This window comes from Malurus melanocephalus, unplaced genomic scaffold (assembly GCF_030028575.1).
Source record: "Malurus melanocephalus ecotype Western Australia unplaced genomic scaffold, MMel_1.1 scaffold_31, whole genome shotgun sequence".
Lineage (NCBI taxonomy): Eukaryota > Metazoa > Chordata > Aves > Passeriformes > Maluridae > Malurus > Malurus melanocephalus.
In genome coordinates, this window is record NW_026623263.1 from 2,627,404 (window position 1) to 2,648,356 (window position 20,953).

The 20,953-nt window shown below is 37.6% G+C and overlaps 1 protein-coding gene across 1 annotated transcript in view; it reads right to left on the reverse strand.

The window, feature by feature from the left end:
- The window catches only part of AP3B1 (adaptor related protein complex 3 subunit beta 1), a 155,380-nt gene that overhangs the window by 119,226 nt on the left and 15,201 nt on the right, over positions 1-20,953 (reverse strand). Inside the window, exons 4-7 of the mRNA XM_057363849.1 lie at positions 13,770-13,844; positions 8,422-8,517; positions 6,045-6,205; positions 1,133-1,199 (exon numbers count right to left, since the gene is read on the reverse strand). Of these exons, the coding sequence (XP_057219832.1) occupies positions 1,133-1,199; positions 6,045-6,205; positions 8,422-8,517; positions 13,770-13,844 (399 nt within the window). The remainder of the gene's footprint in view (positions 1-1,132; positions 1,200-6,044; positions 6,206-8,421; positions 8,518-13,769; positions 13,845-20,953) is intronic.

Here is a 20,953-nt window from a genome sequence, read left to right on the forward strand (position 1 = left end):
GAAAAGAAAAGAAAAGAAAAGAAAAGAAAAGAAAAGAAAAGAAAAGAAAAGAAAAGAAAAGAAAAGAAAAGAAAAGAAAAGAAAAGAAAAGAAAAACCACTACAGGAGCAACTTCACACAGGCACATGTGTATGTCAAGTCAAGTACAGATGCAGTCAAAACTAAGTAACTGATTTGCTGTCTGCTGAGCCACTAAGCTCTAACACACCCCTTTCAGTAACCCTTCAGTGGCARCTGACTGGTCAGAACAAGGGAGGATACAATCATATGTGTTACAAAAACACTTGGCAAATAAGAGATAAGTAACACACTATCCACTACCTAGTAACACTTCCATTTAGTCAAAAAGGGTCACACTCATTAAATTAGTGACAAGAACAAGAGAATGTTTCAATTTACAAATCTGATTTATCTTTGAAATCTAACTTCAATTCTTTGCTCAAATACTTTTCTAGTTTACAAAAGGGAAACTTCTTTGCAAAATAAAACAAAAAGAAGGGTGTGACTGTTGTGAGACATCCAGGAGTTCATATGGAAATCTATGTAGCTATTGAGAGCATGCAAAACACAACAGGAGTGTTAAATTTACAGAAATTATGCCACAACATCTTGTATTTACAGGAGTGGAAGTGGAGATACTGGCAAAATCAAACAACTGCATAGCAGTTATGATTTTTCAATAACTACATGCTGCAAGATGGATGGATGTCAATAGGAGCACTGTGCATCATATACAAGCAATTTATTCTTACAGTACTACAAAATAATTGAAATTATCAAACTAATTACCCAATGAAAAGGCGTGCATGAAAATTTATAAACACTTGTACAACTGATTCATGTTACTATCTATGTTTAATTTTCAAAATAAAGTTTAAAGAACCATACATAAAAAACTTGCTAACAAAAACATTAATTAAGAGACTCAAGACACAAGTAAAATTGCACGTAATTAAAGGATGATCACTATTACTGGCATAGTGTAAATGCATAAATACACAACGATACTTCTATCTGAACACACAGAACCATATCGGCAAGGGCTAGGAAAGTGTATTACATACTGCTGAATGACAGTTTCAGGAGTAAATGCTTAGAAGTATATGCATATGTAATGAAAACTGTTTCTTACCGTACTTCTATCCTTCAAAAGTTTTTCTATCACTTCAATCAACATCTCCTTTTGTTCTGGGTCAAGACTAGAAAGAAAAATAMATTATTTTCACTCATTGGGTCAGATATATCCAAAACTAGAGCAGGTTTCGTTTTCTGACCTTTTGACACAAACTAGGAACAAAGAGCATTGAAGAAACCACTTCCAGAGAAATCAAGTATTCCAAAAAACTCTTTGGAAAAGAACTTGACTTGAAAATAAGTTAGGAGTATAAAATTATATTACAAATATTATTTTATCTTATATTCATAATGTGTATTCTATAGGAAACTTAAAAGTTAAACTCATAAAAACATTCAGATATAAGAAACATTAAGACAGGTCAACTGGCATCACAGAGAACTTGACTGAACTTCAGATCTTAAATCCCAAGGATCTCACTGCATTTGCACAAGTGAACTGCAGCATGAATTAATTCAGCAGTGTACGAATATCAGGACAAAGAAGAATCATACTTTTATTATCTAATTATCAGCATAAAGCTTTGAGTAAGACACCTRAATCACTTTTAAATTAACCACTAATTTTAAAACGTGGACATTGTATTCAAATGTACCTACACAAAGTTGATGTGCAAGATGATGAAAAATAAACTGCTTTAAGTCCTACATAAATAGCAAATGCAGAGGAAAAACAAAAGTTGCAAGCAACAACCCTTGTAACATTCTTTTCACATTACAGGAGCAGAGAAAAATTTGCCAAAGAAATCCATTATTGTCAAACTTGCTTCTAAGGCAAGTAAGGACCAACTTCTCATTCCAGCTGCTTCCTCTTCATGGATCTATACAGCATAGAAGTMTTCAAAGCCAAGCCAGAAGAAAATAGGAAGTGAGTGCAAAGACCCACATAGAGGTATAGTCCTACACCTTTGAAAAGTCATTTCAACAWGGGCACAGTTACAGATATGTGAGAGTATTTGGTCATCATTACTGCACACTTCAGTTTTAATGGAGAGTGATGGACTGCCCTAATGCACAGTACATCCTTCCAGGTACTGATTCATAAAGTCAGTATCTACCTGAGTATTCACTARAGCTCTAATACCTAGCAATACCAGAACATGAAAAATGGGTAACAAAACTTTGTTAGAAGCCACCATCATCAAAAACAATGCAACAGTACATTGCTCTGTAAGTACTTTTACAATAACCTTTCATTCCAACTTCTATTTTTGCAAAAAGAGTTTTACGRGATCTTCTGCCATAGACCAAAACCTTCAGAGGAAAAGCCAAAATTCTTTCAAATATATCTTATTTCAAACGTTCAAAATTGGCGGAAAATTTAGAGAGAAAGGTGTACTTATGACTAAAAAGCGTCAGTGAAAGCTTTTTTTTTATGTGATCAAGAAAATCTTCAGTAAAGGGTCCAATAACTCAACTTACAATCCTCCCCCTCCACTGTACTGATATTTTAGACAAAGAATGGACCGTCTTCAGTGTGAAAATAAAAGAAGAGGTTAAAGAGCTCTGGGATTTGATCCCATTATGGCATCTAGTACTAGAATGGAATCTACTAATATTAGTGAAGGGACTTTTAAGAAGTCCTATTCCAAACCTCACTGCAAACAAAGTACAGTTTTCAACAGTTAGACAGAAGCTAGTAATACCTTTAAAACACACTCTTAAGTGAAATAATGTCTGATATCTTCAGTGATGAAATTACTTCAACATACCAGGCAATGTTGATTGCATTGGACACAAACATTGTTGTTCACACTATGTCTGAAATCTTTCGTTTAATATGTAAGCTTCCTGCCGTTAGGATTGATTGAATCACTAATAAACAAGCTCTTCTAGGGCAGACATCCATCCAAACACCATGACACTAAATACAAGGAAGATTGGAGTGTCAAACCTGCATCCAGAAACCTGACTAGAGCACTAACTGAAATACAGCACTATAAAACAGGCAGACAATCTGGGAAACCAAAAAGCAGATGGAGTGTACAGACATTAAACTGTTACTACTTCTTACTCAAATGGTTGCAGAAGATGGAGTAGGTAGATGGAGGAGAATACATGAACTGTTGAGTGATCGTTACATCAAAAAACGATCCCCTTCAGAATTCTGATTCTRACCAACTTAAACTGTTCTGAAATTACTTGTTGCTGTAAGCCAGTAGTCAGCMTTGCCACCAATGTATGATTAGCATTGCTCAATTCTGTAGCTACAGAACCCCTTTTGAAAGGTTAGTCACAAACCTTTTTGAAACATCAGCCTGTTAGCTACTACCTACTCTTACTTGCAGGGAAGCCGACTGGGCCTGCCCATGGACAGGTTCATACGCTAGTCTCTTCATTAGTTTTCAAGACTGCTGCTTCTTCAAGTGATCAAAAAAAACATACTCTCTCCCTTAGTCCCACGGTTAACCAGCACTATCATATATGGCATTTGTTTTGAAAATGCGAAAATAAAAATTCACGTCCTTTTCATAAACTGCTCCCAAATCCTATTGCTAAGGACACAATGGAGCTCCAACTCCACTCAGAGCTAATCATGTAGCTGGAGGAATTTACAGTCATAGCAGTTTGAAATCCTGCATTATGATACCAAGGATGCTTGCAAGCAGTGAAAACTTGAGAAGGATGTACAGGCTTTCTGAACTATTATGAAAACCTTTACAGGACATTAGTTTCATTAGTTTTCCCTTATTATGTAAGCTACACATCCATTTTACAACCACTAGAAATTCATGGAATGCAGAAGGAGGTAAGGCCAGTTTTTCCAGATTGTGTGTGTGTTTTTCACCACCATTTACCATTAAAAAATGCCTTTTTATTGTATTTGCAAGGATGATTTCCACATGTTGCCACCGACATCATATAAGCCTAGAATAACATGACCCAGAGATAAGAAAACACGCAGGTTACATTCGGAGATGCCATCATATCTGGAGATTAGAACACAGATGAAAAGTCATTTTTAATCATTAGATTTCAGCACTTTCCAGTTTTTTCCAGGTTTTTTTCCCAGTGCTTCTTCCAGCACCAATTACCAACAAGGTCTTTAATCTGCTAGTAAAACAAGCATTGCTGTCATGAAGAGAAGAAATGGAAGCATCAATTTGTCAAAATTCCATGAAACAGCCCACTGTCAACATAGTACCGTGCATTGCTGCCACTTATAGACCATTTTCTCCTGCTGAACTCCTTCAAAGAGTTTTAATAATATCAGGGGAAAAAAAAAACCAGTAAAGAAGGATACTCTATGTATAGTGAATAATTCAGGCCAAAAAGTTTTTTGTGTGCTGGAATGAGCTGATAAGAAAGAATAAACTACTCAATTAGCAGGAAGAGACTTTAAATTCATTCTCTTTTGTAAGGTTACAAGATAAAAGGGCACCACATGACAGCACTCAGCTCAGTTAAAAAAAAAAAAATCACCAGAAGGAAAAAGGCCCTACCCAGGCTTGTCAGAGAGCTGCCATGGAAAAACTCCCTACCTCATGGTCCTGAAAWGAACACACCACAACCAAAACAGGATCTCCAGAGCACCTTTCAGACTTAGGGATATTACTACAAGGCTTACTATGCAATGCCAGACAGATGTTTTATGATCAAAACTTATTATGAGATGTTTATGGAAGAAATGAAAGGCAGGGAAATGGAGGGAACTAAATGATCTTGGGAGGAACARGAACACGAAACTAGAGGGATAGGTGCAAAAAAGAAGCCAATTGTATGTAAATGCTTKGCTGCTCAGTACACTTACCTATGCATGTGGTGTACCAGGATGACTACAGAGGTAGTCTCTACTCTCTGTGCATGTGTAATACAGAGCTCTAAGCTCCCAGAGTTAAACCATGCATTACACTGGCCTGTACAATTTCAGCAACAGCACCCCRAGCAAGTATGTGTGTCAGAGTGTGACTGCTTGAGAATACCAAACCAGACCAGGTGGCTTGGGAAGCCAACTACTGAAGCGGGCAACATATCTAGGTTGGATATGTTGCACATATCCAGGTTGTGTGTGTCAAAGTGCAATAACTGGAGATTTTGTCTCAGGTATCCAGGATAACTACCTGGGATACCCATTTGAGTGTCTCAGTCTCTCTGTTTCTCTCCCTATTTCCTCTCTACCTAAGACAAGTGGAGATAAGAAGGTATATGGGCCTCTTACAGCATAGTCTCAATGTCTATGTATGTATATTCTACATACATAGGTAGAATGTAYATTATGTATATTCTACATCTGTGTGTGGGGGCCCATCAGGAACACGTGCTCAGCCTTGTGACTGGATGGTTTGAAGGGGCATGGAATTGCAGCAACCTCAGGTTAACGGATTCAGAACCTCTAAAATCTYTTAAGCTCCACATCTTGGCGTAGATGAAATAAAAGAAAATTAAGTAGTAGAATAAATGCCTAGAGATGTTTTGCAAAGGTTATGTTGCTCCCAGTACTTTGCAAACCAGTACTCACATCCTCGTAAGAACTGTTCCACAACAAGAATTTCTGAAGAAGAAAGAGGAAGATCTGAAAGATGATTTGCACAGATAAGATTTCTAGAAGTTAGCAACCTGTTGTCACATGTACTGCAAACTACCTTCAGGCAAATTCCTCAGGATGAAAGACAGACTTTAAATGGAGAAATCTTGGATTCTRAGAATACCCATCAAAACAGTTGTTACATAGATGAAAAWAMYWMMWWMMAAAAAAAAAAGACAGTGTATCAGTTTGTTTCTATATCTCTTTATAGTCATTCTGTTAATCTGGCAAGCAAGGGAATTGCTTGAATTACAACCAAACCAGCAGAACCTGTACATACACCCTGTATTTTTAAAGAAATGGATCTGAGACATGCCAAACTCACAGTAGTCCTTCTAAATGTAGCCCACAACTCTCTTAAAACTGTTTTTCAGAAATCACTTACCTGAACAGTTTTTGGATTGCATGGGCTGCGTTCTTTCTCACATAAGGAGATAAATCAGAAGAGGCTTCCTTAATAGCAAGCATCATAATAGGAACAATAATTGGGACACGTATACTGGATAAAACTCTTAAAGCACTTGCACGGATTAACTGATTAGGATCCTAAAGAACAGAAGTGAAGGGGAGAAGTAAAATAAGATAGTACARAAACAAATCATTAAATTCACTGCTGTGTTTACACTAATTAGTGACCACACATTAAAACATGTAAACCTATCTAAGCCAGATTTGCAAGCGATGATCATGCCAATAAGCAAATGTGCTACATTTCACATGAAGAAACTCCCAAAACAAACAAAAGACAGGAAACAATAAAACATTATGAAAATCTGAAAATTTTACAAAGGAAAACATTAACATCATGCACTTTCCCATACAAAGTATGGGAATTATGTATAAAAAAGACTGGCATTTTATTTAATAATCTGAGACATTTAATGCAATCCAAGCGGAATTAAGATAATCTGAAAGACACACTAGCTCAATTTTATTACTCATATTTAAGAAATGTCAAATGAAAATATTGTTCTCAGTTTCCACTCAAGTTCTTGACAACAAATCCATTTTATGCTTTACGGGAAGATATAAACTGAAGTCAGTAATGAAAAATAATGTAAAGAACATTGTAAAAATTTTAGCTTAAATGTTTTGAGACTTTTTCTATCCTCTCTTCTTTTGCCCCAGTTCTTGGTCATTTTTTACAATACTAGGCTTAGCTTGGAGATCCAACACATCTGTATGGAGGAACTGTTACACAAACTTTATCCATTAATCATGGGCTGGGAAACGCAAGGGAAGAATGTTGCTTAATCAAATATTAAATCCTCCAAAATCTAGCAAAGTAGAATTGCAGGATCATTAATTCATTGTACTGTAGTGTCTTGCCAGAAGGTAACCTCCCAAACAACATTTCTCCCAGGGACTGAGAGTTGGCAATAYGTATTTTCAGACTGGTACTATTTAAGTATCAATTCATCTAAGCTCTCAAAATTTCTACATCTTAGAAGCTACTGAGTAGTAAGTATCTGGATGGTGAAAGCCCTTTATTTGACCATTTTCAGGAAAATACCTTGTTCCTAYCAGAGTTTGCAAAGCTCATCTGCAGGCACGTAAGTTTAAAACAAAAAGTTCTTTCCAGAGAAGACGGTAAAAAAATATCTTCACAAATAAAGTYGAATTACTATCATTGTAAACTGAGAAACGAAACATTACAAAAAATGAACAGAGATCACCTTTCATAGCAGGCTTAGCCATTTCTTTAGTTGCTGACAATCTCCACTAGCTTGGGGTCTACCCCCTTGCCATACCACCATTTCTTTTTTTGCTACTCAGCCACAATATTATTGCTCCTCCTTTTGTTCTCATAACCCRCAGCTTTTAAAAGAGTTATGCCATGAGGAATGTTCACATATCTCACAAAAAGCACAGGACACAAAGTAACTTGAATTCTAGCTTTTCAYGACAGTCACAGGTAGTAAAGGCAATACATATGATACTGAGATAAAAACTGAAGGGAAGAGGACACAAAACTCTCTAGTTGATGTAGGATCCTCCTATAGCAGCACAACTGATGCTCTGATTGCCACATTTTTCAACAAAACGTAAAGTGTGGGTTAAGTGACATGACAGAAATGAGCCTAGAGTACAAGAAGGATCCAAGGAAAACCCAATCTTCCCTTATTATAAAAATTGGCAAAATTCAGAACAGAGACTTAATAAATACTTCTTTTCCCCACAGTAACACTTCAAAGGCAATCCCAAACTTTGCTCTCTAATCCCATTTCTCACTGTTATCTCATTTGAAACAAAAGAACATAAAATACTATTTTTTCACTGCTTTTAATGAAAAAGTACCATGCGCAAGACACTGAATATTTTAATTTAGGTATTACTGTCTTCCTTATGTTTCAATTCTCTGTTGTAGACAAAGCTCTTCCTTTTACATAAACTAAAAGGATCAAAGATGGTTCATGGTAATGGAGTAATGGGTGTTAATGCTAGTAGGGTCTTTCCTCCATRCACATTAGTTATGTTAGAGAGAGAAAAAACATGGCAGAAATTAAATGTTTGGCATGTGGATTTCAGAGAACCATTCTTCTGGTTTTCTGCAGTGAAGTAATTTTACTTCTTTCAGGCTTACTTAGCTGATTGATAAGGTTTGAGGTAGCACAAAACAGCTCTGTCAATCACATAACTTGAAACTATCACGTGCAGATATTTACATGCTTTAGTTTACCATACTACACTTCAACAGATACTTTTATTTTTGTGCTACCAGCTCAGAATTCCCAATAAAATGTTACTTAATAGTTACTCACTTTTAAAGCACGCTGGAAAGTACTGATGGACAGTAATGCTAGATCTTGCTGCTCCTCTGCATAGCGCATCAGATAAACATATACAAGCTTTTTTATCTGAAAAGAAAAAATAACATGAACATCACTACCAGAAAGTTTTAGAATTCTATAAAACTAACTCCTACATTTCACATTTTAATCAACATTTTCTTCTTTGAAGAAAGAGCTAATAGATCCCTAAAGCACTCACATGCTTCTCCAACATGCTGACATGCTGCAATGTCACCTAATTAATGAAACAGTCAAATGAAAACTAGTAACACAAARTACTGTCTTATATTATTATCTAGTAAATAAAGACTTGAATAATCTAAGATGTTGATATGTGGAAGCTGATTACCATACCTTATGTTTTTTCCTTATAGAAAATAGGTTAAACTGCAATAGCCGATAATTTCAACTAGTCTAATTTATTTTACCCTAAAACTCAAAATCAATTACTTTAACACATTTGGAAGTGAATATAACTTCCAGCTGAAGTGYGGTAGCTTACACTGTTCAAATCTGATTAAAAGAGCACTTGTCTTGGATGAAAACAAAGGATGTTAGATTCACCTYTGCAAGACTACAAGCATTCAAAAGATGCAATACAAGCATACAAAGGATGCAATACTCAAAGATTAAGAAAACCACAGTATGATTTTGGGGAGGAGGGTATTCACTTTAGTTCACTTTACCCCCTAATGACCACTATATGCCCAGGAAGAAGTGAAAACATATTTTTACATTTGAGTTGTAAACTGACTGTCGGGGTTTATAATGGAAAATTCTGAAAGACCCTCAGCTACAGCTGTGCTAATAATTACTGTCACTATCAGAAGATCTTTCTTTGTGCCAATTCTGGCAAAAAAACCCCGTAATATTAAATCACAGAAGGTTACACCGTACTAAATTATTTTTTGTTCAGCTATAGAGAAGTAGCAATCAACATTGACCACAAGAGGCCTGTGCACTGAATGACTGCAGGTGTGCAAAGAAAGCCTCCTTTCCTTGAAACCACTCTGTGACTAGAAATGGAAGCACTCAGAGCTTCGTGACTACACTATTCTTTTACCATTTACCTTCATTCAATGTTAAAATGCTCTGCTCTATAAAACTAATCATAACAGGGGCACATTAGGCTTGAGGAACACAGGGAGATTTGTTTAATTAATTTATCAATATAAGCACATCAAAATCCATGAATTATTGATGAAGACTTATTTTTGTTCCATACCACCAATTGTTTATTAGGTCACTTTTTGTATCCTAACCATCCATGACATGATGCACATAATCAAGCTGAGGTCAGTGTGTACTTACAAAAAAAAAAAAAAAATCACAAGGCACTTCATAAACAATAACATGCCCTTTGCTTTTCTTCAAGCAAATTAAAATGTTATACCACTTCTTCATCTCCATTTTCCTGAATCAGAGCATTCAGCTCTGATTTAAAAAAAATAGAACAACCATTTCTAGGCAGGAAATTCACATGGACATAAAGTCACAAAAACACAGAATATTTTGAGTTGGAAGGGACCCACAAGGATCACCGAGTCCAACTCTTAAATGAATGGCCCATACAGAGACAGAACTCACAACTTTGGTGTTATTAGCACCATGCTCCAATCAACTGCGTTGGTCTCAGGGTCACTCTGATAAWTCGACACATTTGATAAAACTGCATTGCAGCAATCTGTACAGACTTGGGTAAGAACTCTTCTGAATACGGTTAATTTGGCAAAACATTTTCACGAAACAGGATCAATGTACTAGGAATCTGACTTAATCTAGTAATTTCTCCTMATTTCAGAAGCATCCTAAAAAATGAACCGTGATAAAGGTTCCTGAGTCAGAAAAGGTCCAAACTAGATGCTGTAAGTATACCCGCATTATGACCTAAACTTGTCATCTAACTCAACTTGATAAAGAAATAGTCAAATTGCTTTACTAAATGTCCTGATCTCTTTTTAGGTTAACAGTCTCTTCCTGCACAAATATGTTAGCATAAAGTAGTGGAAAAATGAGTAATGGGAGAACTTTAACTACAGCCTAGCAGATGACATGTGAATTCACTGAACTGTCTACTTGTTTTAAAATAGGAGAAAAGGTCCATAAAATATAAAAACTGAAAGGCTTCTGCTAATTAATGTTAGGTTGTGTGATAAGACCTCATCTTCACACCCACAAAAGAGCATGAGTGGGATGGAGGGATGTGTGCACACAACACCCTGCTCAGCATCTTGCAAGACCATGACAGGAACCATCAGCTCAGAGAAGCAGAAAGAGACACAGTAATAAGAGGGAAACCAAATTTAGGACTTGTAGAAAGGATATCCTGCCACACTCATCCCAGAATATCCTCAGGAGAGCCTCAGTTCCTACACTCAGGTTTTAAAACCACCAAGAATCAAAAAACACCAGAGCATCTTTCGAACTGAAAGTCTTTTACATGTACAGATATGGGAAGTATGTACAGATGAAAAGTATTTTTGACAAAACATGGGATGTTTTGGGGAGATGTAAAGGAGATGCAAGGGAAATCTACGTGATATAGAAAGGATTAAGTCAGGGAAAAAACAGGGATAAGATGGGTAGACACATCTGAACAGTTTGATAGTTGGTACATCTATCCTTCTGTTCCCTGAATGTGAATAGCATAGTTTGTTGCATTGATGCCTTAAATTTCATTTTGAAAAGTCTTCCTTGGTGAGGTACTCTTTACTCAGTGTGAAGGTTCATTTATGTACCTCCAACTACAGTCACACCACAGTCTGGAGGGCTGCTCAGTCCCTGGGCACCTGCAGCTAGAGAGACCACACTGAGGGGACTTGAGTATGACTCCAGCAACTGGAATGTGGCAGCAAGCCACAGGGATCTCCAAGTCCAAGATGGCCAGCATCTGGAACAAGTGAGGGTCTGCCTGCCAACACCTGGGCTGGGACCACAGGCCAGAGACCCATAAGCGGGTGCACAACTGAAGAGACCCGAAAATGTGAAACCAAGCAGGAGCCTTCGCGTCTGCAGTGCCGGTGACTGCAACGGGTGCAGGTGTACGAGTGGACAAAGCTGCACTCTATGACAAGCAGGTGAAATGGCCGGGGAAGGAAGTAGGTGTGGGTGTGAGCATCTAAGGCCGAGAGCACAGGAGGAGCTGGCTGTGGCATAGAGCTGGCAAGTCCCATCCCGCTGCCATGGAAACCCCATGGTCTATGGGTCTCTAGAGGCAAGAACCATGGTTTTTATTTACATCTCTTCAAGGGCGTAACCATATGGGTTTAGAAAGTAGAGGAGTAAGGAAGTTCTGGCCAGGTCYGGTTTACACACCTGTGTGTCCAAGAGTGAGCCATGAGGGAGCAGCTATTGAGAAACCAAGGGAGTCGTGGTTTAGAGGCATTAATATGTGCACAGATGTTTGTACCAGCAAGCAAAACAGGGCTACAGCTTCATCATATGCCAGGGTGCCAACAACAGGAGTGACTGAGATCCATGGGCCAGGCCCTAGACAGACTCCTTGTGGATGGATCCTCTATTTATACACACATTCCTACTAGCAGACCATCTCGAACTGTCAAGCTGCTGATGCTGTTCGTGTTCACCTGAATATACTGTAACAATATAGATGGCTGCCTCTGTACATATATACTTGTTCTGTAYATACACAGATACAATATTCATGTCTATGTGCCCACCTATCAGGGATACAGTCTCAGTTTCACTACTGGCTAGGCTTAAAGCCTGCAACTAGGACAGTCTTGCATCTTTTGGACTAGTGGTTCCAGCCCTAACAGTTAAAAGAACTCAAGATGACTAACACTCTTTAAAGCACTCCTCTTTGGTGCACCTTTTGGATGCCCTGTTTAAAATTTGGCTTAAGASTACTTATAACTTACAAATACAAAGAGGAAGGCAATATTTAACTAGTCTGATTTCTCGTCTCATAACCTTTTACTGCCTATTAYTAAAAGTACCATTATAATTTCTAAAATTATTTTAATATAGTGAATTCCTGAAACAYTCTGAATTAGCATCTTTGCATACTTATGCCTTCTTACTTACCAAAGTTCAGTATTTGGCCTTGGCCAAATAAACACACTCTCTCAAAGAATGAAAAAACACAAAGTTTCAAAGTAGTAACTGAAAGAGAATAATTTCTTTAGAGTTAAAATTAAACTCAACCTTGATGATTACTATCCATCCATGTAAATATGGAAGAAAACTGACGTTTCACCCATTGTATCACAGTATGTTAGAGAGAGAAAGAAGTTTGCTGAAGCCATTATTACAAGAAGTATAATCTTCAGTGTCTTAAGCCAGGCAAAAAATAATTTTTTGTTCCCATTAATAATAAAGGCTGAAGTACACATTTTCAGAAGATGATGAAAGAATTGAAGCATGCATTCAATTGACTTCTCTCCTTGAAATCCAATACTTCAAACAACTGTTGCCCGCATTTTTCAGAAATTATGATCCTGAGCAATAGGAAGCAACTAAAGTCATTGCATGCTCACTCTAGTTTCATTGAACTGATGCTTGTTAGGCACTATGAGGTCTCAAACCGTAAATGTACAGATGCTTTTTTTAACTAAATCTCATTTGTCAAGTCAACTATAACTCTGACTCTTCTGCAGGGGAGGTGTCAGTGTATGCACAGTAATGGTAGTGAACATTGGAGTTACATTCTCTACATACACCATGTGGCTGTACAACAGTATCCCCGCAGATTTAAACTCGTCATTGTTTACTACAACCTCAATTTTTTAGCATTCCAGAAATCTGAACTTTCACTAGTCCAAGGTGGATTTTTTTCTTGCTTTCTTTCGAGAAACAAAAAAAATTGTACAGAAGCAAGCTACTTGGTGTGTCTGGTAACACCCGATATAGATACAAGAACACACTTTTTTTTCTTACCCAGCCCTTACCTTTCAGCTTTGGTCAGCAACAGATGTTTTAAAACACAATGTAGCACAACCCCAAGCTTTGGAAAAAGCACCACACCTCAAATAAATTACAATAACCTTTCTCAACTGCCATCATACTTCACCAAAATAAAGTGATACTTTCTAAAATAATTTTTTTTAAATGTAAAGAGCTACTATTCCTTCCTCCAAATCACCCATCAAGTTTCCTTTATTTATACAAAAAATTATTATCATAATGCTGTTATTGAAAAAACTTCTAAAAATTTCTATTAATGATACTAGAAATTTTATAGTTTATGTTGAAGTCTGATCCAATTTTCAATAGATAAAGATTTTTAGATAAAATTTTCAATAATTTTCAATAAACAGATCTTCCATAACAGTAGGCTTAACGAGTTAGAGGAATACCTCAATATTTTTACTGGCAACATTCTTCACAACAGCAGGAAACAGCTCAGAAGCATTCTTTCCCTTTGCAATCATCTGAAAAAAAAAAAAAAAACCAGAAACAAATCTTAGTAAAGTTACATATAGTTTATTACAATGTGGTTTGGGTTTTGATGATTTGTTACAGATGTGTATTACATTTCTCTGAAATGGAGTATAAAGATCGGGTTTTTTGTTAATTATTACACCTTACAGAATATAATCCATAGCAAAAAAACYTCTTCGGTGCTGGCTGGTTATGAGTTTGCTGTAATGGAATTTGAGAACTAGACATTAACACATAAAAGAGCAAATAACTTCTAACACTTTAAAAATTACTAAAAAGTAGGATTTTGCTAATCAAAAAAGCCCTGCAGAATTACCTTTTGGAAGCTGGAAGGGGAAAAAAAGGCATCCAGCAAAACCCAGAGAGATATATAAGTTTAAGACCACTCTTTTTCCCTGGAACAACTGTGGTTTGCAACAGAACCAAGGAGAAAAACAAAAATAACCATCACACTTTAAAAACAAAACAAAGTTATTTTCCATAGCAAGTTAAACATAAAAGGCCATAAAAAGTTTATACAGAACAAAAAAGAATACGCAAAACCCACACAGTGAAACCAAGATCAATCAATACACTGATTTTTTTTCTTGAAAGGAAGTTTTCATGTTTGATCATGAACAAGGCATGTCATAAACAATAAAATTGTCGTGATAAAGACAATAAACATCAAAATCCCAATTTAGCTTCAGTTCTTGCACAAACACCTTAAGAAGAAAGTTATTCACAGGAAACCAGGTACATAAGAAGGAATAAAATACTTTAATAAACACTATAGCTGCATAATGTTCTTAGATATATATGGGAACTTATATATCCTACTAGATATAGTAGAATTTCTCCAGAGCACGCCCAGCTCTAAGAATCAGTGTGTCTTGCTCAAGGTCAAAATTCAGCCAGCCAAACATCAAGCTCATCAGAAAACACAAAAGCTCATCACTAAGCAGATCACAGAATAGTGACCTTTGAAAGTCATATAGTCCAAAATCCCTGCAGCAAGTGGAAACATCTTCAAGCTGTCCATAGATCAGGTTGCTCAAAGCCCCATCACTGAATATTTCCAAGGATGGGATATTCACCATCTCTCTGGGCACCTGTTCCAGTATTTCCTCACCACCATTGCAAAAAACTACTTCCTTGTATCTAATCTAAATTGTCTTTTTGTTTAAAACCATCCCCGCCTTGCTCAACCATCACAAGCCCTACTGGAAAGTCCCTCTCGAGCTTCCTTGCAGGCCCCTCTACACACTGAAAGGTGCTATAAGGTCTCCCCAAAGGCTTCTCCAGGCTGAACAATTCCAACTCTGTCAGTAGGTCCTCACAGGATAAGTGCTCCAGCCCTCAGATCCTTTTTGTGGCCTGCTGTGGRCCTACTCYAACAGGTCCATGCGTTTCCTATCCTGAGGACTGCAGAACTGGATGCAGTTAGTTCTTCAGGTAGGGACTGTGGTACCAGAGTGGAGTAGAGGAGCAGAATCGTCTTCCTCAACCTGCTGGTCATGCTTTTGGGGCTTTTAGYGAACATTGTGAGCTCACAACCACTTCATTCAACAGCACGCCCAAGTCCTTCTTGACAGAGCTGCTCTCAATCCCTTCATCCACGAGCTTGTGTTGATATAGGGGCTGCCCTGACCCAAGGGTTGTACCTGGCACTTGGCCTTGTTGAACTCCATAATATTCCCTTGGATGTGCACCACAAGTTTGKCCAGATCCCTCTGGATGGCATCTCATCCCTCAGGCACATCAATTGCACCACTCAGCTTTGTGTTGTCTGCAGATTTGTGAGGGTGCACTCAACCCACTGCACATGTCATCAATGAAAATATTAAATAGTACTGATCCCAGTATAGACCCCTGAGGGACACCTCTTGGCACCAATGTCCATCAGGGTATCACACACACAAGCAAAAACTAATGCAGGGATCCAACAAAGAAACAGGCATTCTGCAATTGCAACTACTCCTGTCCATAACCATTACTTTTGAGCCATTACTGAACATTATACAGGTGATTAAACTTCATATCCTCAGCTTACAGGTCTGTTGGTGCATTTCATAGATAAAACACACTAAAAGAATAAAGAGTTATGAYCTCACACAACAAAAGCAAGAACACACAAACCAGACAATATCTGGAAAACTGTATATTCTGAGTAGCTTAGAAGAAAGATGTTTTGGAAGAAGAAAGAAGGCAGCTATAGTTTTAGCTATTTCTCAGTCTTCAYAAAGGGTGTAAGAGCAGCTGTCCAGCATGACAATTTGATCAAAGCCATTTAACATCTTCAACTATTTACTGAGGCTGTATTAAAAGACACAAAGTGATAATCTAAAAAGCAAGCACAATATGGGTTTCAAGGGGATTTTAACTAAGAATCTAAAATAAACTTACTACTGTCAGTACTGGGGTGGGTCTCTGTAATAAATTCCAAATTCAGAATGACCAAGTAGAACTTACCAACAAGATGCATTGCAGAGAAGTAAGACAGAATGAAAAGTTATMATCTTACCTTGATGCAACAGAAGTTACATTACTTAAAAACAGGGATGATCCTTAGACTTCCCTGATAGGCTGTAATAGTATGACTCTATGCATTACTTGGATTATTTAACTGATCAACCATAATAGCTCCAGTGTACCATGTAAATATGTATTTAGGGTCTTTTAAAAGAGTGTATTTTGATTCATTATTGTGTAACTATTAGTGTAAATCCTCCTTGGCTCATGGATCATTAACCTGAACATAATGGTTCTTTCCAAGGCTAAGGTCTATCATGTCATTTTTGTTGCAGTGCCCASACATTCTCCAGTTGTGTTGTTTTATACACCTGGAGTTTCTGCACAAAAACTTTCATTCTAGAATAAGTGCTGTGTAATGCCAGGTTGAACTATTTTTTTTTTCCATGTGAGAGACACACAGATATGTATGATACTCTGTGAGGGAAATTAAGCATGACTGTTACTTAAGTTTATGGTCTGAAATCTTCAGGAGTGAAACTCCACTGGTTTTTCCCCAGAAATTCAGACAGGTTTCAAGATCTGGTACTGSCCATTGTAATATCAGTGCATGTTTTAAAATAAGTATCAGCTATTTTGTTTTCATGCTCATAGAAGAATATGTATGCACAAGAATTTATTTCTTAATCAGCAGTGTTGCTCATAATCTTCTGAAGATTGCAATAATTTTACYGCATGCATGTAAATAAGAAACATACAAAATAACATACTGATTTAAAAAAAAAAAGGTCATTGACCACAGAAGTTGTATTTCAGCTGAAAGTAGGCTTAGGTACATTCATGTATAAGGGATAAGTGAAAAGATCAAATTTGGATACTCCTATGCTTGAAATTATATTAAGTCTTTTTCTGGAAGACAGATTTGGTTTTATTTGTAATCAATCTTTGTCTGCCTCGGAGAAAGTTCACAAACTATCTTAAAGGAGGAAGCAGCAGCAAAAAGCGCCATAGATGGTGTTCTGCTACTTCTCTATCATCTGTATACAAACAAATGAAAGTTCAGCCTCTTAAAGTCTACTAAAATACCAAGATAACTATTTGTATTATAGAATTATAGTCATACACAGCAGTTTAGGTTGGCAGGGACCCCCTGTGACAACAGGCAGAGAGAGCTGGGGCTGTACAGCCTGCAGAAGAGAAAGCCCTGGGGAGATCTTACAGCACATTCCATTATGTAAAGAGGCCCAAAAGAGAGCTGGAGAGGGACTTCTGTAAGGGCCTGGAGTGACAGGACAAGGGATAATRGCTTTAAGCTGGGAGAGGGTAAGTTTATAGTAGATGTTAGGAAAATTTTTTTTTTATTGTGAGGGTGGTGAGGCAGGGGAAAAGGCTGGCCAAAGGACTTACGGATTCTGTACACATAGTTTTTTTCAGCCATCTAAAACTATTAAAAAGAAGCATTCTGGTGAGACATGTTAAACAATACGCTGACAACAGAATTCCTTTTTCCTCTAATAACAAGCCCAGAGGAAGCCTTTCATCTCTGAAAAACACATCTCATCCCTGAGAGATGTAAGCTCCTCTCTATATGTAAACACAGAAGTACCTTTGTGCTTCACAAGAGCATTATCACCACGCTCATATTGTACAATGGCCCAGTCCTGGCCTGTAAAGCTCATTGTTCGAGTTTGTTATGTCAACCAGAGGYTGGTGCCAGCTATATGGTGTGAAACGCACTTTAAAGACAGCATAGGAAACAGCAAATACCTTGAAGATATGAAAGAAACTGAAAACAGAGAATCCAGTAATTCCAACAACTCGCTTGTGGTTAAGTTATGGTCAGTCTTACACGTTAAAAGAATGTTTCTACTCTACAAAGAAGCAGCTGAGCAAGAGAAAAATATCCAAGAAGCAGAAGGTGCCTGCTGCCATTTAGGAAAGCAGGGCTCTTCCTGCAGAGTGCTTAAAACAGGCAGAGAAACCAATGACCATGAACTTTAAAAAGGACAAAAATCTGGAACTGGAAACTGGGGAGAACTGTCAGAAATAGAAAATGGGGGAGCAGAAGAAAGAGTGTGCCCAGTTAGTTCTGCCTTCCCTTGCTGAAGAGCTCTTGAGCCTGATCACTTCAGCCTAAGTCCATCAAAGATCACTACTACTGCTAACTACACATCTCCAGATTCATGGTATCACATACCTCMGGAAAATAAGAGAAGCCATTAAGAACTCTTCTGAATGTGCAGAAGCAGCAGGTTATTTAAAATCTATGAATTTGCTCATTGCACACTCATTTATAATGACMGCATTTTTTGTAGGAAAAAMGAAAAAAAAGAAACCAATCTAATAAAAGAAACCAGTATAATAAAAGAAACSAATCTAACAAAAACCTTTGTTTAAAATTTAAAGCTGATTCAATTTAATGATTTCTAATTCCCCCCACATACATACAAACACACATTTTGTTTAACAGTTTCCAAATAAAGACCTGGCTAACTTTCCAAAAAACAAAACCAAAGGAGCAAGAGGCAACTTGACACAACCATCCTGCCCACAGTTACAGCCAGAAAAAAAATCTTTCTTTTGGAAAGCAGAATAATACATGTTACCATATGCTGAAACCTCTGAAACTTCTATATACCAGATTCTCATTGGTCAAACCCTGAGCAATCCAACATCATGTTATGGGAGAAGATGAATCAAAAACCATTCCTCCAAAACAAGAATGATGTTATGAAACAGCAGTTGATAAGTCAACCAGATCTCAGAGGTAACTGACGTCTCTATGTTGTGGCTTGAACTTGGCCAAAAGCTAAAGCAACCACAACACCCCCCCAACCCCACCAGAGAAGGCAGAAGTGAGAGCAAAAAGCCCACTTAACATGAAAATTCATGGGTTTTGGATAAGGTAACATAATTGAGAAAAAGAAATGTATATGCTCCAGAAATGGTCAGACAGGCTGAATAACTTAAGTTGCAAAATAGATTTATTACTAAAAACTACTAAAAGTACTACAGCACCGGGGAAGGGAACAGAGATAAGGAAAAGTTTACAAGGAGAAGAAATGAAAACCAGACATTTTAAGACACCTGTTATTCTTTCTGGGAACTTGTCGCTCCCAGGTCGCCCCTCCCAACCCTTTCATGCCTTCTGGTGTGCAAGACGGGAAGGGATGAAAGTTTTGACGTAGATCAGATTACTCATTACRGTTATCATCCAGCACCATGGGAGAAGAGTCCTTAYAGCTCCAAGCTGTGGAAATTCTTATCCCAAGAAACAGYCAGTGTATAACTGCTGGTGGCATGGGATTCTTTTTCTTTACCTCATGGAGGAAAGGAAAACAGTCCTCCAAGGCCGGCTACTTCATTCTGAGGGCAAGGCCACTCTCTCAAATCTCCTGGCAGAACACAGTTTCTTCTAAGCATCTACTTGCTACGGATGGGGGGGGGGGAACCTCGCCCCCCTTTTTGGCTTATGATCAGTCCAGCTCTCCAAGGCCAGGTTTTCTTTTTATCTCAGGTGCAGGGCCTCTATTTTCTATACAGGTTACCCACAGAAGAAATGGTGTCCTTTCGAGAACAGCTTATTTTCTCCACGTTCGAACACCACAGCAACAACACCTGTCTTCTCCTTACTGTGATCTTGGGTCTCCATTCTTTTTCTTACATCTCCTCACCTTTCTCCTCTGTCTTTCCCCAGTATTTGATACTAAAAACCTAAAATCTAACAGCAGCTACGCTCTATCTTGTTTTGAATTCTTCTTAAGTACAAGACMATAYSTCATCACAGAGGTGTAACTAGCMTGTGCGATTGSCCCACACCTGGCCAGCATCCTGTCCATCAAACTCAGAGCCACAATGGATTGGTTCTAAAACACAGGGGGCAGGGSTCCTTTTGCTGGAGAAGAAGAAGTCTAGAACTTCCTCACAGGAACCATCTYTGTGGTTTCTTGGTCCCATTCCCCCACCACCAAAAAAAACGGACCAAGTAAAACCAGGACACTATGGAAGGACTAGGGGATCAAAAGCAGAAAGACAACCACCCAGAGTAAAATTCTCATCAGTGGACAATCATGAAGGGAGAAGAAGCCAGCTCTGGAATCAGAGGAAAGAACACAATCACATGACATCACCTGTACCTACTCATTTTGTACATATTTGGATAGGATTAAGCATATGCAAAAATCAAGCAAAACRAAAAAGCACATCCAGAGTAGACTGAAGAAGCAATGACAGACAACAAATGCAAAAGCCACAATAAAGATGTGGACACTGAACAATCTTCTGTAGCACATTCTTCCAACAATTTTAAGAAACAAAGGGATACTATCAACATAATGTTTTGCTTACAGAGTTTAAACATACAGTGGTGTTGAAYATTACTTAATCACCTCTATGGGTAYACATTCACCTGAAGTACTTAATCAAATATTCAGACATCATGCTCAATCAAAAAAGAAAATCTTCATATAATCTAATAAAATAAAAAGAGCAAATGCATCTTGTAATTTTATTCCTGCAAATTTCTGTTTTCAGTCTGACAAATTTGAAGCTTCTCTTCAAAAGCCATTTCCTRTTCAAGGTCTCACTGAAAATAGTTGTTTACAGGAATACTCGCACTGTTACATAAATATTTTAAAAGCATCTACAC